This window comes from Aphelocoma coerulescens, unplaced genomic scaffold (genome assembly GCF_041296385.1).
Source record: "Aphelocoma coerulescens isolate FSJ_1873_10779 unplaced genomic scaffold, UR_Acoe_1.0 HiC_scaffold_363, whole genome shotgun sequence".
Lineage (NCBI taxonomy): Eukaryota > Metazoa > Chordata > Aves > Passeriformes > Corvidae > Aphelocoma > Aphelocoma coerulescens.
The window spans coordinates 722-19,942 of record NW_027183706.1 but is presented as its reverse complement, the minus strand read 5'-3'; the positions used below and the strand labels follow the sequence as shown (position 1 = coordinate 19,942).

At 65.3% G+C, this 19,221-nt stretch overlaps 2 protein-coding genes across 3 annotated transcripts; both read left to right on the top strand.

The window, feature by feature from the left end:
* Positions 1-161: 161 nt before the first annotated feature.
* Positions 162-7,361, top strand: LOC138101614 (DNA repair protein XRCC1-like). The gene is given in 15 exon segments (XM_068999382.1): positions 162-245; positions 329-421; positions 681-779; positions 856-1,014; positions 2,424-2,498; positions 3,175-3,274; positions 3,351-3,424; positions 4,320-4,603; positions 4,691-4,807; positions 5,742-5,921; positions 5,997-6,063; positions 6,065-6,086; positions 6,193-6,283; positions 7,032-7,107; positions 7,194-7,361. Coding segments are annotated over 15 exon segments (1,620 nt in total). The 5' UTR covers positions 162-176; the 3' UTR covers positions 7,308-7,361.
* A 713-nt stretch (positions 7,362-8,074) lies between these two features.
* On the top strand, positions 8,075-17,719 carry LOC138101613 (persulfide dioxygenase ETHE1, mitochondrial-like). 2 transcript variants are annotated; one of them, XR_011147218.1, is made up of 7 exons: positions 8,075-8,207; positions 11,119-11,263; positions 12,924-13,069; positions 14,815-14,910; positions 16,450-16,539; positions 17,207-17,323; positions 17,433-17,719. XR_011147218.1 is itself a non-coding variant. In XM_068999381.1 (7 exons), the coding sequence occupies exons 1-7, from the start codon at positions 8,109-8,111 to the stop codon at positions 17,480-17,482; spliced, it is 777 nt and encodes a 258-aa protein (XP_068855482.1). In that variant the 5' UTR covers positions 8,075-8,108; the 3' UTR covers positions 17,483-17,719. The 2 variants fall into 2 exon arrangements, 1 of the variants encoding a protein (XP_068855482.1); XM_068999381.1 differs by having other exon boundaries at positions 14,815-14,944.
* The last annotated feature ends 1,502 nt before the right edge of the window (positions 17,720-19,221 follow it).

Genomic DNA, 19,221 nt, shown 5'->3' with positions numbered 1-19,221 from the left:
AGGGCGGGAAAACTCCTGGAGGACCGCGGGGCCACAGAGGCGGGAGGACTCGGGGGGGTAGAGCGGCGCTGCGCGCACGCGCGGGAGCGCCGAACGCCCGCCCCCGCGACCATAGAGTTGCGGCCGGTTGTGGGCGGAGCGGCTCCCGCCGCGGGTTCTGAGGCGGCTTCCGGTCGATGGCGGCGGCCTCCGCGATGCCGGAGCTCCCGTTAACGCGCGTCGTGTCCGTGACCAGCGCTGACCCGGTGGGTCCGCGAGGGCTCTGCGGTGCCCGGGGGAGGGGGTGCTCCGGAGATGCCCGTGCTGAACCTTTGCCGTGTCTCCGCAGCGTCACCCGGCCGAGAACCTGCTGCGGCCGGACGCCGGCGGGCGCTGGCGGGGGGCGGCGGCCGGCGAGAAGCAGCTCAGCGTCGTGCTGGAGGTGAGGGAGGGGATGGGGAGGCACTGGGAGCCACTGGGAGCCACTGGGAGGGACTCCTTGAGGGCTTTGAGCGGTCCCTGAGGAGACTCCCAGGAGAGGTTCGGGGGTCCCCTCTCAATTTTGGGGCCGCGGGGAAGGAGCACTTGGGGGTTTGCTGTGAGGGCTCGGGGGGGGTCGTGGGCGTCCGAACCCCCCCCTGAGGAAGGAGGAAAAGATTTGGGAGGGGGCTCAGAGCCTTCCCCTCGCGCTTTCCTCGCAGCTGGGGGGGTCCCGGCCCATCCACTCGCTGCACATCGGCAACGACGGCGCCGCTTTCGTGGAGGTGCTGGTGGGCTCCTCGGCCGGGGGCGACTTCCAGGTGAGCCCTGGCCCCGTCCCCGCCAGCCACGAGCGTGGCCCCGGGGGCCAGCGAGGCTCACGCGGAGCCCTCGCAGGTGCTGCTGCCCAGCGCGGCGCTGATGTCGCCCAGCGAGAGCCGCGCCGGGGCCGAACCGCGCCGGGTCCGGCTCTTCGGGCCCGACTCGTTGGTCAAAGGTCCGGCCCAGGGCACCTGGGACCGGCTGCGGGTGGTGCTGAGCCAGCCCTACTGCCAGGTGAGGGGGTGAGGGGGGTGAGGGGGGGTCCCGAGAGATAGCTGGGGGGCACCAGAATGCGCCTGGGGGGTACCAGAATGCGCCTGGGGGGTACCAAAATGCACCTGGGGGGCATCAAAATGCGCCTGGGGGGTACCAGAATGCAGCTGGGGGGCATCAAAATGCACCTGGGGGGCACCAAAATGCACCTAGGGAGTACCAGAACACACCTGGGGGGCACCAAAATGCGCCTGGGGGGCATCAAAATGCACCTGGGGGGCATCAAAATGCACCTGGGGGGTACCAGAATGCGCCTGGGGGGCATCAAAATGCACCTGGGGGGCCCTGAAACGCCCCTGGGGGACCCGGAACACACCTGGGGGGCACCAAAATACACCTGGGGGGTACCAGAATGCACCTGGGGGGCATCAAAATGCACCTGGGGACCCTGAAATACACCTGGTGGGCCCTGAAATGCACTTGGGGGGCCCGGAACACACCTGGGGGACCTCAAAACACACCTGAGGGGTACCAAAATGCGCCTGGGGGGCCCCAAAATGCGCCTGGGGGGCAGCAAAATGCGCCTGGGGGGTACCAGAATGCACCTGGGGGCACCAAAATGCACCTGGGAGGCCTGGAACGCACCTGGGGGGCCTGAAACGCACCTGGGGGGCACCAAAATGCACCTGGGGGGCCTGGAACGCACCTGGGGGGCCTCAGAACACACCTGGGGGGCCTCAGAACACACCTGGGGGGCACCAAAATGCACCTGGGGGGTACCAAAATGCGCCTGGGGGGCATCAAAATGCGCCTGGGGGGTACCAGAATGCAGCTGGGGGGCATCAAAATGCACCTGGGGGGCACCAAAATGCACCTAGGGAGTACCAGAACACACCTGGGGGGCACCAAAATGCACCTGGGGGGCATCAAAATGCACCTGGGGGGCATCAAAATGCACCTGGGGGGTACCAGAATGCGCCTGGGGGGTACCAGAATGCGCCTGGGGGGCACCAAAATGCACCTGGGGGGCACCAAAATGCACCTGGGGGCACCAAAATGCACCTGGGGGGCATCAAAATGCGCCTGGGGGGTACCAGAACGCACCTGGGGGGCACCAAAATGCACCTGGGGGGCACCAAAATGCGCCTGGGGGGCCTGGAACACACCTGGGGGGCCTCAGAACACACCTGGGGGGCCCCAAAACACACCTGGGGGGCATCAAAATACACCTGGGGGGCAGCAAAATGCGCCTGGGGGGTACCAAAACGCACCTGGGGAGCATCAAAATGCACCTGGGGGGCCCGGAACACACCTGGGGGACCTCAAAACACACCTGGGGGGCACCAAAATGCACCTGGGGGGTACCAAAATGCACCTGGTGACCCCGAAACACACCTGGTGACCCCGAAACACACCTGGTGACCCCCCAGAGCCGCCCCTTCGGCCTCTCGTTCATCCGGGTGTTCGCGGCCCCTGAGGAGGACGAGGCCCCGCCCGAGGCGCCGGTGAGTGACCCCTCTGTGACCCCAAAGTGACCCCTCTGTGACCCCAAAGTGACCCCTCTGTGACCCCTCTGTGACCCCAAAGTGACCCCAAAGTGACCCCACAGGGACCCCCACAGTGACCCCACAGTGACCACACCAGTGGCCTCTTAGTGACCACTCTGTGACCCTGCAGTGACCACCCCATGATCCCCTCATTGACCCCACAGTGACCCCCTTATTGATCCCACTGTGACCCCACAGTGACCCCCAAAATGACCCCCGAAGTGGCCCCCGCAGTGACCCCACAGTGACCCCAAAAGTGACCCCACACTGACCCCCAAAGTGACCCCACACTGACCCCAAAAATGACCCCACACTGACCCCCAAAGTGACCCCAAAACTGACCTGACACTGACCCCAAAACTGACCCCTCACTGACCCCACAGGGACCCCCACAGTGGCCCCACACTGACCCCAAAAGTGACCCCACACTGACCCCAAAAGTGACCCCACACTGACCCCCACACTGGCCCCAAAAGTGACCTCACAGTGACCCCACAGTGGCCCCACACTGACCCCCACACTGACCCCTCACTGACCCCACACTGACCCCAAAACCCCCCCATGACCCCCCCCAGTGACCCCAAACCTCCCCAAACCCCCCAAAACTCCCGATTTCCCCCCAAATCCCGCCCAGGTCCGGCGCTTGGGCCCCTTCACGCTGCGGGAGGAGGGGGGCAGCCCCCGCCGCCCCCCCGGGGCCCTCTTCTACCAGCGGCCCCCCTCCCCCACCCCAGGTAAGACCACCCCCAGCCCCTCCCCCACCCTGCCCGGACCCCCCCCTCCTCACGGCCTCCCCTCCCCCACCCGCAGCCCCCCCTCAGGACCCCCCCGGCCCCAGTTACGCCGTGGCCGCGCTCCAGGCCAGCGCGGGCTGCGCCCCCAAGGTAAGGGGGGACCCGGGGACCCCCAAACCCCACCTGGGACCCCCAAACCCCACCTGGGAACCCCAAACCCCACCTGGGACCCCCAAACCTCACCTGGGACCCCCAAACCCCCCCTGGGACCCCCAAACCCCACCTGGGACCCCCCAAACCCCACCTGGGATCCCCAAACCCACCTGGGACCCCCAAACCTCACCTGGGACCCCCCAAACCCCCCCTGGGACCCCCAAATCTCACCTGGGACCCCCCAGTCCTACCCAGGGACCCCAAACCTCACCTGAAGCCCCTAAAACCCCACCTGGGACCCCAAACCCCACCTGGGACCCCAAACCCCACCTGGGACCCCCAAACCCCACCTGGGACCCCCAAAACCCCCCTGGGACCCCCAAACCTCACCTGGGACCCACCTGGGACCCCCCAAACCCCACCTGGGGACCCCCAAACCCCCCCTGGGACCCCCAAACCCCACCTGGGACCCCCCAAACCTCACCTGGGACCCCCCAAACCTCACCTGGGACTCCTAAACCCCACCCAGGAACCCCCAGATCTCACCTGGGACCCCCACACCCCACCTGGGACCCCCCAAACCTCACCTGGGACCCCCCAAACCCCACCCAGAGACCCCCAAACCCCACCTGGGACCCCCAAACCCCCCCTGAAGCTCCTAAAACCTCACCTGGGACCCCCCAAACCCCACCTGAGGACCCCCAAACCCCACCTGGGACCCCCCAAACCCCACCTGAGGACCCCCAAACCCCACCTGGGACCCCCCAAACCCCCGCAGATCCCCTCAAACTCTCCTCCATCCCTCCCTATCCCCTTTTCGGGGTCCCCCGCAACCCCCCCTAACCCCCTCCCCCCATTTCTCCTCCCCCCCCCGCTCCCCCCCCCCCCACAGCCCCCCAAGCGCCGCCTCCCCGCCCCCACCGCCAAAACCAACGGCACCCCCCCGAAAAAACCCAAACCGGCCAAGACCCCCGGCCCCGGCCCCTCCCCCGCGGCCTCGGGGAGCCCCCCGAGCCCCCCCAGGCCCGGCGGGACCCCCAAAGCCGGCGTGCTGGAGGGGGTGGTGCTGGTGCTGAGCGGCTTCGAGAACCCCCTGAGGAGCCAACTGCGGGCGGCCGCCGTGGGGCTGGGGGCCGGCTACCGGCCCGACTGGACCTCGGACAGCACCCACCTGGTGTAGGTGGCCACGCCCCGCCCCCAGCTCGCCGTCCGGCCGGGCCACGGCCGGCGCCGGCCGCGGTGACCGCGCCCCTCTGGCCGCAGGTGCGCCTTCCCCAGGACGCCGAAGGCGGCGCGGGCCCGGCGGCTCGGGGGGCTCCTGGTGGGGCCGGCCTGGATCTGGGATTGCCAAAGGAGCGGGAGGAGATTGCCCTGCGGCCCGTGAGACACGCCCGGGGGGGGCACGGCTGTGGGGGGCACGGACGTGGGGGGGCACGGACATGGGGGGGCACGGACGTGGGGGGGCACGGACGTGGGGGGGCACGGACATGGGGGGCACGGACGTGGGGGGCACGGACATGGGGGGCACGGAAATGGGGGGGCACGGACGTGGGGGGCACGGACATGGGGGGGCACGGACATGGGGGGCACGGACATGGGGGGGCACGGACATGGGGGGCAGGGACGTGGGGGACACGGACGTGGGGGGCACGGACGTGGGGGGGCACGGACGTGGGGGGCACGGACATGGGGGGCACGGACATGGGGGGCATGGACATGGGGGGGCATGGACGTGGGGGGCACGCCCTGATAGGACACGCCCACTTGGGGACACGCCCGCTTAGGCCACGCCCACTGGGGACACGCCCTGATAGGCCACGCCCACTGGGGACACGCCCTGATAGGACACGCCCACGGGGGACACGCCCACTTGGGGGGACACGCCCACTGGGAGGACATGCCCACTGGGGACACACCCACTTAGGCCACGCCCCCCGACATGCCCAGATAAGCCACACCCACAAGTGATGCACCCAGATAAGCCACGCCCACAAGGGACACGCCCCCTAGGCCACGCCCAGATAGGCCACACCCACAAGGGGGACACCACAATAGGCCACACCCAGGTAGGCCACGCCCATAGGGGGACACGCCCAGATAGGCCACGCCCACAAGGGACACGCCCTGATAAGACACACCCTGTTGGGACACACCCAGATAAGCCACGCCCACCTGGGCGGGGCTAAACCGAGACCACGCCCCTGGGTGGGTGGGGGCACCTCAAGGCCACGCCCATTTTTGGTGGGATGAAGGGAGACCACGCCCCCCCCAAGTGGGCGTGGCTCCACCTCAGCCTCTCCCCCCCCCCCCCCAGGTACCTCCTGGATGGCTCCGCCTCTTCCAGCAGCGACGGGGAGGGGCCTGAGGATGCCCCGCCCCCTCCACGCCCCTCCCCCAAAGCGGCCAAAGGGGCGGGGCCTCCTCCCCTGACCCCTCCCCCCGCGGCCCCGGCCACGCCCCCCGAGTCAGGTGACAGCGAGGACCAATCAGAGGAGTGAGTTCGGATGGAGGGGGGAGGGGCGGGGCCGGAGGAGGCCACGCCCCCTCCCTCACCCCTCCCCCACCCCAGGGACGACCCCTACGGCGGCTCCACCGAGGAGAACAGCGAGGAGGGGGGGGGGGGAGGAGGAGGAGGAGGAGCCCATCCCCCCCCTGCCCGGTGCGTGCCCCTCCCCCCCCGCCCCTCCCCCACCCACCCTTCCATTTTTTCTCACCCCTCCCCCACCCCCTTTGTTCTCACCCCTCCCCCACCCCCCCCCCCGCAGATTTTTTTGAGGACAAAACGTTCTTCTTGCACGGCGAGTTCCCGGCGGGGGAGGGGCGGCGGCTGCTGCGCTTCGCCGTGGCCTTCGGAGGGTCAGACTGGGAGCACTGGGAGGGACTGGGAGGGGAATGGGAGCACTGGGAGTGAACTGGGAGGGTAATGAGAGGGAATGGGAGGGACTGGGAGGGACAGGGAGGGACTGGGATCAAACTAGGAGGGACTGGGAGGGCACTGGGAGATACTGGGAGGGACTGGAAGGGGACTGGGAGGAGATTGGGGGGCACTGGGAGGGACTGGGAGGGGATTGGGGGGCACTGGGAGGGAACTGGGAGGGACTGGGGCTGGGCTTTGCCGGCGGCTTGGACTGGTTGTACTGGTTCAGAGTGGGAGGTTGGGCTGGGATGTACTGGGGCGTACTGGGAGGCTGTACTGGTTCATACTGGTCTGTACCGGCCCGTACTGGTCCAAACTGGTCTGTATTGGTTTGTACTGGTCCATACTGGTCCATATTGGTCCGTACTGGTCCGTACTGTTCTGTACTGGTCCGTACGGGTCCATACTGGTCCGTACTGTTCCATACTGGTCCATACTGGTCCATACTGGTTCATACTGGTCCATACTGCTCCATACTGGTCCATACTGGTCCGCACTGGTCCATACTGTTCCATACTGCTCCGTACTGTTCCATACTGGTCCATACTGGTCCGTACTGGTCCATACTGGTCCGCACTGGTCCGTACTGGTCCGTACTGCTCCATACTGGTCCGTACTGGTCCGTACTGGTCCATACTGGTCCGTACTGGTCCGTACTGGTCCGTACTGGTCCGTCCTGGCCCGCAGGACCGTGGCGCCCCGCATGGACGGCTCGGTGACGCACGTGGTGACGGCGCAGGGCTGGGACCCCGCCTTCGACGAGGTGGGGGGGGGCGGGGCAGGGCGGGGGTGGGGGTGGGGCGGGGCCGAGGCCCCTCCCCCTTTAACCCCCAGGCTCCGCCCCCCCAGGCCCTGGAGCTCCGCCCCTCGCTGACCTTCGTGCGCCCTGATTGGCTGCTGCGGTGCGGGGAGCAGCAGCGCCCCCTGCCGGCCCAGCCCTTCGCCGTCGTGCCCCGCGCATGACGTCACCGTCGGCGCCGCCGTGACGTCATCGCCCCTCCCCCACCCCCCCCATATCCCCTCCCCCACTTCTGTGGTGAAATAAAGGAATTTTGGGTAGAAAACGAGGCGCGGTTTTTTTAATTAGGGGGCGTGGCTTCTGGGGGATGGGTGGGCCCCACTGCGAGGCGTGTCGCCGGTTTAAGAGGTGAATGTATTTGCATGTAAATGAGGCGCGTGAATACGTAATGAAGGCGTTTAAATGGGTAACGTCTTTAAAAAGGTGTAATAAATATATTTTAATGTATTCTATGAATATGCAATGCGTATTTAGGTGCATGAATATTAATTTAAATAGATAATGAGCTCCTAATGAGCTCCCTGAAAATGCACAATCAATCCATGGAAGTATGCAAACACATAATGCATATATTTAAATATTTAAGAAATCGATAAATATATAATTAATCAATAAAAGCGCATATTAACCACTTTAAAGATGCATACTAACCATATAAAAAAGTAACATTGAGATGCAATCGATGCATAAATTAATATGATAAACACCTCATGAATATTCATAAACGGCCCTCCCACCGGCGTTGCCCCTTTAAGGCGGGCCCCACTCCCCGCCATTCCCATCCAACAACCTCCCCCCCGCATCGCCCTTTTAAGACGCATCGCCGCTTTAATTGCCCCCACGTTGCCCCTTTAAGCCGGGCCCCACCCTTGCGCCGTTGCCCTTTTAAGCGTGGCCGCCCGCCTTAAGGCCCCGCCCCTCCCCTCTTAAAGCGGCCGCGCTCCCGGGTGGGCCCCACCGCCGCCATGTTGCTCCGCCGCCTCCCCGCCGCCGCTGTCGCGATCGGCCGCGGTATCGCGACAGCGACAGCGACAGGGGCGGGGCGGCAGCTGCTGCTGCGGCAGGTGGGGGAGGGGAACAGCGCCGGGGGGTGGGGGGGGAAGGGCGGATTTTTCATTGAGGGAGGGGCGGGAGAGGCCTCGGGAGTCGCGGGGGGGATCAAAGGGCACGGGAGGAGCCCCGTGAGGGGCTGGGGGGGGGGGGTTGGGGGGGTTTTGGGGGGGGTTTTGGGGGGTTCTGAGGGGCTTTGGGGGGGTTCTGAGGGGGTTTGGGGGGGGTTGGGATGTTCTGAGGGGGTTTGGGGGGGGTTGGGATGTTCTGAGGGGGTTTGGGGGGGGTTGGGGGGGTTTTGGGGTGTTCTGAGGGGCTTTGGGGGGGTTCTACAGGGGCTTTGGGGGGGTTTGGGGTGTTCTGAGGGGGTTTGGGGGGGGTTGGGAGGGTTTTGGGGTGTTCTGAGGGGCTTTGGGGGGGTTCTGAGGGGCTTTGGGGGGGTTTGGGGTGTTCTGAGGGGGGTTTGGGGGGGTTCTGAGGGGCTTTGAGGGGGTTTGGGAGGGTTTGGGGTGTTCTGAGGGGGTTTGGGGGGGTTCTGAGGGGGTTTGGGGTGTTCTGAGGGGGTTTGGGGGGATTCTGAGGGGCTTTGGGGGGGTTTGGGGGGGTTTTGGGGGTTCTTTGAGGGGGTTTTGAGGGGGTTTGGGGGCGTCAAAGGGAGAGGAGATTTGGGGAGGGGGTTTGGGGGTGTTTTGGGGAGTTTTGGGGTGTTTTGAGGGGCTTTGGGGGTGTCACAGGGAGAGGAGTTTGGGGGGAGGGGGTTTCAGGGGGTTTTGGGGAGGTTTGAGGGGGTTTTGAGGGGGTTTGGGGGCGTTAAAGTGAGAGGAGTTTTGGGGAGGGGGTTTGAGGGGGCTTTGAGGGGGGTTTTGAGGGGTTTGAGGAAGTTTGGGGGCGTTTTGCGGGTGTTTTGAGGGGCTTTGGGGGCGTCAAAGGGAGCGGAGACTTGGGGAGGGGGTTTGGGGGGGGTTTGGGGAGGTTTGGGGAGGTTCTGGGGGGTTCTGAGGGGGCTTGAGAGGGTTTGAGGGGGTTTTGGGGTGTTTTGAGGGGTTTGGGGGGGGCTTTGGGGACGTCACAGGGGGAGGAGTTTGGGGGGAGGGGGTTTCAGGGGGTTTTGGGGAGGTTTGGGGGTGTTCTGAGGGGGTTTGGGGGGGTTTTGGGGGGGTTTTGAGGGGGTTTGGGGAGGTTTGAGGGAGAGAAGTTTTGGGGAGGGGGTTTGGGGGTGTTGGGGGTTTTGAGGGGCTTTGGGGGCGTCACAGGGAGAGGAGTTTTGGGGAGGGGGTTTGAGGGGGTTTTCAGGGGGCTTGAGGGGGTTTGAGGGGGTTTGGGGGCGTTTTGAGGGGGATTTTTTGGGGTTTGGGGATATTCTGAGGGGTTTTTTGGGGGGGTTGAGAGCATTCAGGGATATTCTGAGGGGAGTTTTTGGGGCGTTTTTGGGGCATTTTGAGGGCACTCAGGGCCGTCCTGGGGGGGTTTTTGGGGGGATTTTTTGGGGGATTTTTTGGGGGTTTTGAGGCCATTCAGGGCCATCTTGGGGGTGTTTTTTGGGGGTGTTTTTTGGGGCATTTTGAGGGCATTCAGGGCCATCCTGGGGGGGTTTTTTTGGGTGATTTTTGGGGGTGTTTTTTGGGGTTTTTTTTGGGGGCATTTTGAGGTCATTCAGGGCCATCCTGGGGGGGTTTTTTGGGGGCTTTTTGGGGCATTTTGAGGTCATTCAGGGTCATCCTGGGGGGTGTTTTTTGGGGTGTTTTTTGGGGTGTTTTTTGGGGCATTTTGAGGCCATTCAGGGCCATCCTGGGGGTGTTTTTTGGGGTGTTTTTTGGGGTTTTTTTTGGGGCATTTTGAGGTCATTCAGGGCCATCTTGGGGGGGTTTTTTGGGGTGATTTTTGGGGGGGTGTTTTGGGGGTTTTGAGGGCATTCAGGGCCATCCTGGGGGGTGTTTTTTGGGGTGTTTTTTGGGGGTTTTTTTGGGGCATTTTGAGGCCATTCAGGGCCATCCTGGGGGGGTTTTTTGGGGTTTTTTTGGGGCATTTTGAGGCCATTCAGGGCCATCCTGGGGGGTGTTTTTTGGGGTGTTTTTTGGGGGATTTTTTGGGGGTTTTGAGGACATTCAGGGCCATCCTGGGGGGTGTTTTTTGGGGTGTTTTTTGGGGTGTTTTTTGGGCATTTTGAGGGCATTCAGGGCCATCCTGGGGGGTTTTTTGGGGGGTTTTTTGGGCATTTTGAGGCCATTCAGGGCCATCCTGGGGGGTGTTTTTTGGGGTGTTTTTTGGGGGGTTTTTTGGGGGGTTTTGAGGGCATTCAGGGCCATCCTGGGGGGTATTTTTGGGGTTTTTTTTGGGGGCATTTTGAGGCCATTCAAGGCCATCCTGGGGGGTGTTTTTTGGGGATTTTTTGGGCATTTTGAGGCCATTCAGGGCCATCCTGGGGGGTGTTTTTTGGGGTGTTTTTTGGGGGGTTTTTTGGGGGGTTTTGAGGGCATTCAGGGCCATCCTGGGGGGTATTTTTGGGGTTTTTTTTGGGGGCATTTTGAGGCCATTCAAGGCCATCCTGGGGGGTGTTTTTTGGGGATTTTTTGGGGCATTTTGAGGCCATTCAGGGCCATCCTGGGGGGTGTTTTTTGGGGTGTTTTTTGGGGTGTTTTTTGGGCATTTTGAGGGCATTCAGGGCCATCCTGGGGGTGTTTTTTGGGGTGTTTTTTGGGGGCATTTTGAGGCCATTCAAGGCCATCCTGGGGGGTGTTTTTTGGGGATTTTTTGGGGGGTTTTGAGGCCATTCAGGGCCATCCTGGGGGGTGTTTTTTGGGGTGTTTTTTGGGGTGTTTTTTGGGCATTTTGAGGGCATTCAGGGCCATCCTGGGGGGGTTTTTTGGGGGGTTTTTTGGGGCATTTTGAGGTCATTCAGGACCATCCTGGGGGGGTTTCTCGCAGCTCTTCGAGGCCTCCTCGTGCACCTACACGTACCTGCTGGCGGACGCGCGCTCGGGGGACGCCGTCATCATCGACCCCGTGCTCGAGACGGTGCCGCGGGATCTGCGGCTGCTGCGGGAGCTCGGCCTGACCCTGCGCTACGCGGGTGTGGCCCTTTAAACCGCCCCTCCCCCACCCCCGGGCGCGCCCCTCCCCCCCAGGGTGTGGCCCTTTAAACCGCCCCTCCCCCACCCCCGGGCGCGCCCCTCCCCCCCAGGGTGTGGCCCTTTGAACCGCCCCTCCCCCCCCTTTGAACCGCCCCTCCCCCCCCTTTGAACCGCCCCTCCCCCACCCCCGGGTGTGTCCCTTTAAATTGCCCCTCCCCCCCCTTTGAACGGCCCTTCCCCCACCTTTGAACCGCCCCTCCCCCCCCTTTAAACCGCCCCTCCCCCCCGGGCCACGCCCACAGAGCCCCGCCCAAGCCCCTCCCCCACCCCTTCAAGGGGCCTGGGCAGCCCCGAAATCGCGGGGATTCCCCCCAAAATCTGAGGGCCGGTTGATGGGAAGGCTCTGGGATGAACTGGGAGGGACTGGGAAGGGTCTGGGGGGCACTGGGATGGACTGGAAGGGGACTGGGAGGGGGCTCAGGGGCTACTGGTTTATACTGGCATGAACTGGGAGGAACTGGGAGGGACTGGGATGTACTGGGATTTAACTGGGAGGCACTGGGAGGTCACTTGGAGGCACTGGGAGGTCACTGGGATGCACTGGGATGAACTGGGAGCCACTGGGATGCACTGGGAGGTCACTGGGATGGAACTGGGATGCACTGGGAGCCCGCTGGGAGGCATTGGGATGCAACTGGGATGCACTGGGATGTACTGGGATGGAGCTGGGGTGCACTGGGAGGTCACTGGGTCGTAGAGGGATGGAACTGGGATGCACCGGGATGCACTGGGATGAACTGGGAGGTCACTGGGATATACTGGGAGGGACTGGGATGAACTGGGATGCACTGGCAGGCAACTGGGATGGAACTGGGATGCACTGGGATGTACTGGGAGGTCACTGGGATGGAACTGGGATGCACTGGGATGCACTGGGATGAACTGGGAGGTCACTGGGATATACTGGGAGGGACTGGGATGAACTGGGATGCACTGGCAGGCAACTGGGATGGAACTGGGATGCACTGGGATGTACTGGGAGGTCACTGGGATGGAACTGGGATGCACCGGGATGCACTGGGATGAACTGGGAGGTCACTGGGATGGAACTGGGATGCACTGGGAGGTTACTGGGATGCACTGGGATGTACTGGGATGTACTGGGATGTACTGGGATGAACTGGGAGGTCACTGGGATGGAACTGGGAGGCATTGGGATGCACTGGGAGGTCACTGGGATGCACTGGGAGGGCCTGGGATGCACTGGGATGGAACTGGGAGGTCACTGGGGTGTACTGGGAGGTCACTGGGAGGCACTGGGATGTACTGGGGTGGAACTGGGATGTACTGGGAGATCACTGAGATGGAACTGGGATGAACTGGGAGGTCACTGGGATATACTGGGAGGGACTGGGATGAACTGGGATGCACTGGGAGGCAACTGGGATGCACTGGGATGTACTGGGAGGTCACTGGGATGGAACTGGGATGAACTGGGAGGTCACTGGGATGGAACTGGGATGCACTGGGAACTCCCCGGGCGGGGCGGGGGTGGGGGGGGGAGGGGAAGGTGAAGGGGGGGGGGGGAGGGGAAGGGTGCTGCTTCCCCGATGACGTCACGGGTCGGTGACGTCACGGGTCGGTGACGTCACGGCGCAGCCAACACGCACTGCCACGCGGATCACGTGACGGGCTCGGGGGCGCTGCGCCGCGCCCTCGGCTGCTCCAGCGCCATCTCCAGCGCCAGTGGCGCCCGCGCCGACGTGCTGCTGGGGGAGGGGGACGAGCTGCGCTTCGGGGCCTTCGTGAGAGCCGCTGGGGGGCACTGGGAGGGACTGGGAGGGACTGGGAGGGACTGGGAGGGGGTTGGGGGGCACTGGGAGGGACTGGGAGGGAACTGGGATGGGAATGGGAGGGACTGGGAGGGACTGGGAGGGGAGTGGGAGGGGATGGGAGGGACTGGGAGGGGATTGGAGGGCACTGGGAGGGACTGGACGGGATTGGGGGCACTGGGAGGGACTGGGATGGGAATAGGAGGGACTGGGAGGGGATTGGGTAGGAGTGGGGGGCACTGGGAGGGAGTGGGAGGGACTGGGAGGGGATTGGAGGGCACTGGGAGGGACTGGGAGGGGAATGGGAGGGACTGGGGGGCACTGGGAGGGACTGGGAGGGGAGTGGGAGGGACTGGGAGGGGAGTGGGGGGCACTGGGAGGGACTGGGAGGGGATTGGAGGGCACTGGGAGGGACTGGGAGGGGAGTGGGGGGCACTGGGAGGGACTGGGAGGGGATTGGAGGGCACTGGGAGGGACTGGGATGGGAATGGGAGGGACTGGGAGGGGAGTGAGAGACATTGGGAGGGACTGGGAGGGGAGTGGGATGGACTGGGAGGGACTGGGATGGGAATGGGAGGGAGTGGGGGGCACTGGGAGGGAGTGGGAGGGACTGGGAGGGGGTTGGGGGGCACTGGGAGGGACTGGGAGGGACTGGGAGGGGAGTGGGAGGGAGTGGGGGGGAGTGGGAGGGGAGTGGGGGGGACTAGGAGGGACTGGGGGGCACTGGGAGGGACTGGGAGGGGAGTGGGAGGGACTGGGAGGGGAGTGGGAGGGAGTGGGGGGCACTGGGAGGGACTGGGAGGGGATTGGGGGGCACTGGAGGGACTGGGAGGGGAGGGGGGGGGAGTGGGGGGCACTGGGAGGGACTGGGAGGGGAGTGGGAGGGAGTGGGGGGGAGTGGGAGGGACTGGGAGGGACTTGGAGGGGGTTGGGGGGCACTAGGAGGGACTGGGAGGGGAGTGGGATGGACTGGGATGGACTGGGAGGGGAATGGGAGGGAGTGGGGGGCACTGGGAGGGACTGGGAGGGACTGGGATGGGAATGGGAGGGACTGGGAGGGGGTTGGGGGGCACTGGGAGGGACTGGGAGGGACTGGGAGGGGAGTGAGGGGCACTGGGAGGGACTGGGAGGGACTGGGAGGGACTGGGAGGGAACTGGGATGGGAATGGGAGGGACTGGGAGAGGAATGGGAGGGGATTGGGGGGCACTGGGAGGGACTGGGAGGGGACTGGGAGGGGAGTGGGGGACACTGGGAGGGACTGGGAGGGGGTTGGGGGGCACTGGGAGGGACTGGGATGGACTGGGAGGGGAATGGGAGGGGATTTGGGTGCACTGGGAGGGACTGGGAGGGGACTGGGAGGGGAGTGGGGGACACTGGGAGGGACTGGGAGGGACTGGGAGGGGACTGGGGGGCACTGGGAGGGACTGGGAGGGACTGGGAGGGGACTGGGGGGCACTGGGAGGGACTGGGATGGACTGGGAGGGGAATGGGAGGGGATTTGGGTGCACTGGGAGGGACTGGGAGAGGTGGGGGAGGGGCTGGTTGGGGTCCCGGGGGGGTTTTTGGGGGTCCCGGGGTGATTTTTGGGGTCCCGGGGTGATTTTTGGGGGTCCCAGGGGGTTTTTTGGGGTCCCGGGGGGTTTTTTGGGGTCCCGGGGTGATTTTTGGGGTCCCCGGGGCGGTCCGGGGCTCCCCTGAGGCTCCCCGTGCCCCCCAGGCCCTGCGCGTGGTGCCCACCCCCGGGCACACCCCCGGCTGCGTCACCTTCGTGCTGGACGACGCCTCGGTGGCGTTCACGGGGGACGCGCTGCTGGTGCGGGGCTGCGGGCGCACCGACTTCCAGCAGGGCAGGCACTGGGAGCACTGGGAGGCACTGGGAGGGGACTGGGAGGGGAGTGGGAGGGACTGGGAGGGACTGGGAGGGGATTGAGAGGGACTGGGATGGACTGGGAGGGACTGGGAGGGATTGGGAAGGACTGGGAGGGGATTGAGAGGGACTTGGATGGACTGGGAGGGGATTGGGGGGGAATGGGAGGGAATGGGAGGGACTGGGAGGGCATTGGGAGGGGATTGGGAGGGAATGGGAGGGACTGGGAGGGACTGGAGGGGATTGGGGGGGAACGGGAGGGACTGGGAGTGGGATGGGAGGGCACTGGGAGGGACTGGAGGGGACTGGGAGGGACTGGGAGGGGATTGGGAGGGGAGTGGGGGGGAATGGGAGGGACTGGGAGGGGATTGGGGGAGAATGGGAGGGACTGGGGGGGGATTGGGGGAGAATGGGAGGGACTGGGGGGATTGGGGGGGGATGGGAGGGACTGGGAGGGGAGTGGGGGGGACTGGGAGGGACTGGGAGGGACTGGGAGGGGATTGGGAGGAAACTGGGATGGACTGGGAGGGGATTGGGAGGGACTGGAGGGAATTGGGATGAAACTGGAAGGGAGTGGGATGAACTGGGAGGGCATTGGGGGGCACTGGGAGGGGACTGGGAGGGGGATGGGACAGACTGGGAGAGACTGGGAGGGGATTGGGGGGGACTGGGAGGAGATGGGGGGGATTGGGAGGGAACTGGGAGCATTGGGAAGGGACTGGGAGGGGACTGGGGGGAACTGGGAATGACTGGGAGCACTGGGAGGAACTGGATTGGACTGAGAGGGACCTGGAGGGGGACTGGGATGCACTGGGATGCACTGGGAGGGCACTGGGAGCACTGGGAGGGGACTGGGGGGCACTGGGAGCACTGGGCGGGCGCGGGTCACCACTGTAGCCGTTGCCATGGTGACACCGGGCACTCCCCGGTTGCCATGGTGACACCGGGCACTCCCCGGTTGCCATGGTGACCCCGGTGGCACTCCCCGGTTGCCATGGTGACCCCTGGGCACTCCCCGGTTGCCATGGTGACCTGGGGCAGTTCCCGGTTGCCATGGTGACCTGGGGCAGTCCCCGGTTGCCATGGTGACCCCGGGCACTCCCCGGTTGCCATGGTGACCCCAGGCACTCCCCGGTTGCCATGGTGACCCCGGGCACTCCCCGGTTGCCATGGTGACCCCGGGCAGTCCCCGGTTGCCATGGTGACCCCTGGCAGTGCCCAGTTGCCATGGTGACCTGGGGCAGTTCCCGGTTGCCATGGTGACCCCGGGCAGTTCCCGGTTGCCATGGTGACCCCGCTGTTCCCGGTTGCCATGGTGACCCCGCTGTTCCCGGTTGCCATGGTGACCCCGGTGGCACTCCCCGGTTGCCATGGTGACCTGGGGCAGTTCCCGGTTGCCATGGTGACCCCTGGGCACTCCCCGGTTGCCATGGTGACCCCGCTGTTCCCGGTTGCCATGGTGACCGCGCCGCCCCTCCCCCGCAGGCTGTGCCCGCACCCTGCACCGCTCCGTGCACGAGAGAATCTTCACCCTCCCCGAGAGCTGCCGCATCCTGCCCGGGCACGACTACGCCGGTGGGACTGGGAGGGACTGGGAGGGACTGGGAGGGGATTGGGAGGCACTGGGAGGGGATTGGGAGGGACTGGGAGGCACTGGGAGGGGATTGGGGGGCACTGGGAGGGGACTGGGATAAACTGGGAGGGGCTGGGAGGGACTGGAGGGTACTGGGGGGTAACTGGGAGGGGACTGGGAGGCACTGGGAGGGACTGGGAAGGGATTGGGATGTACTGGGAGGGACTGGGAGGGGATTGGGGGAACTGGGAGGGACTGGGGGGCACTGGGAGGGAAATGGGAGGGGATTGTGGGGGACTGGGATGGACTGGGAGGGATTGGGAGGGGACTGGGATAAACTGGGGGGGAACTGGGAGGGACTGGGAGGGATTTGGGGGGGTTAGGGGGGGACTGGGAGGGGAATGGGGGACACTGGGAGGGACTGGGAGGGAACTGGGAGGAACTGGGATGGACTGGGAGGTCACTCACGGCTCTGGGGGGGTCACTCGGTGGTCCAGGGGTCACTCAGGGGTCACTCAGGGGTCACTCAAGGTCACTCAAGGGTCACTCAGGGGTCACTCAGGGGTCACTCAAGGGTCACTCAGGGGTCACTCAGGGGTCACTCAGGGATCAGGGGGGGTCCCCGGGGTGTCCCTGACCCCTCCCCCACCCCTCCCCCCCCCCCCCCAGGCCACACGGAGTCCACGGTGGGGGAGGAGCGGCGGCACAACCCCCGCCTGACGCTGAGCGCCGACGCCTTCGTGGCGCTGATGGAGCGCCTGGAGCTGCCCCGGCCCCGCCTGATGGGTGCGGCCCCTCCCCCACCGCCCGCGCCACCCCCCAAAACCCCCAAAATACCCCAAAAACCTCAAAAACCCCAAAAAAACCCGAAACCGCCCCGATTTTCCGCCGCCAGATGTCGCTGTCCCGGCCAATCTGCGCTGCGGGATCCAGGACGAGGCTTAGCCCCGCCCCCTCCGCCCAGGCCACGCCCCCTGCACCGCCCAGGCCACGCCCCCTGCACCGCCCAGGCCACGCCCCCTGCACCGCCCAGGCCACGCCCCCTGCACCGCCCAGGCCACGCCCCCTGCGCCCAGGCCACGCCCCCTGCGCCGCCGGGCGGGTGCTGCCCCCTGCTGGCCGGGCCGGGTGTGGCCACGCCCCCTCCGGGGGTTTTCCACCAATAAAGGAGCGGCTCCAGAACGAGGCTGATGGAGGGGACTGGGATGGACTGGGAGGGGACTGGGATGAGCTGGGACGGACTGCGATGAACTGGGAGAGGATTGCGGGGCACTGGGATGAACTGGGAGGGAACTGGGAGGGACTGGGGGGGACTGGGAGGGAAGTGGGATGAACTGGGAGGGGATTGGGATGAACTGGGAGGGAACTGGGGTGGACTGGGGGGCACTGGGATGAACTGGGAGGGAAGTGGGGTGGACTGGGGGGCACTGGGATGAACTGGGAGGGGACTGGGGGGCACTGGGGTGAACTGGAAGGGACTGGGAGGGAACTGGGAGGGACTGCGATGAATGCGGAGGGGACTGGGGGGGACTGGGATGAACTGGGAGGGGACTGGGAAGGATTGGGATGAACTGGGACAGACTGGGAGGGACTGGGCTGAACTGGGCTGAATTGAGAGGGGATTGGGATGGAACTGGGGGGGACTGGGAGGGCACTGGATGAACTGGGAGGGACTGGGAGGGAACTGGGAGGGACTGCGATGAATTCAGATGGAACTTGGGGGACTGGGAGGGCACTGGGATGAACTGGGAGGGACTGGGAGGGAACTGGGAGGGACTGCGATGAATTCGGAGGGGACTGGGGGGGCACTGGGATGAACTGGGAGGGGATTGGGGGTCAGTGGGATGAACTGGGAGGGAAGTGGGATGAACTGGGATGAACTGGGACGGACTGCGATGAACTGGGAGGGAACTGGGAGGGAACTGGGAGGGACTGCGATGAATTTGGAGGGGATTGGGGGGCACTGGGATGAACTGGGAGGGGATTGGGATGAACTGGGATGAACTGGGACAGACTGCGATGAACTGGGAGGGCACTGGGATGAACTGGGGTGGACTGTGATGAATTCGGAGGGGACTGGGGGGCACTGGGATGAACTGGGAGAGGATTGGGGGGCACTGGGATGAACTGGGGTGGACTGGGAGGGCACTGGGATGGACTGGGAAGGACTGGGCTGAACTGGGAGGGACTGGGATGAACTGGGAGGGGATTGGGGGGCACTGGGATGAACTGGGAGGGGACTGGGAGGGACCTGGGAGGGCTGGGATGAACTGGGAGGGACTGGGATGGACTAGGAAGGACTGGGCTGAACTGGGAGGGACTGGGATGAACTGGGAGGGCACTGGGCTGAACTGGGCTGAACTGGGAGGGCACTGGGCTGAACTGGGAGGGCACTGGGCTGAACTGGGATGAACTGGAAGGGGACTGGGAGGGCACTGGGGCGGACTGGGCTGAACTGGGAGGGGACTGGGAGGGCACTGGGGCGGACTGGGCTGAACTGGGAGGGGACTGGGAGGGGATTAGGAGTGCACTGGTCCGAACTGGTCCGGACTGGTCCGGACTGGTCCGGGCTGGGAAAAGGGGGCGTGGCCGTTTCCCACGGGGGGGCCCCGCCCCCACCCAGGTGCGGCCGGACCGGCCCGGCCAGGTGAGGCCCCGCCCCCGCGGTGACGTCATCGGCCCCG

What these genes read in the sequence shown, in the direction of transcription:
- LOC138101613 (XM_068999381.1), top strand. Translation starts at nt 8,109, where the DNA reads ATGTTGCTCCGCCGCCTCCCCGCCGCCGCTGTCGCGATCGGCCGCGGT. An exon ending in GGCAGCTGCTGCTGCGGCAG is followed by an intron (nt 8,208 to 11,118) that starts GTGGGGGAGGGG and finishes GGTTTCTCGCAG; the next exon opens with CTCTTCGAGGCCTCCTCGTG. An exon ending in AGCTGCGCTTCGGGGCCTTC is followed by an intron (nt 13,070 to 14,814) that starts GTGAGAGCCGCT and finishes CGTGCCCCCCAG; the next exon opens with GCCCTGCGCGTGGTGCCCAC.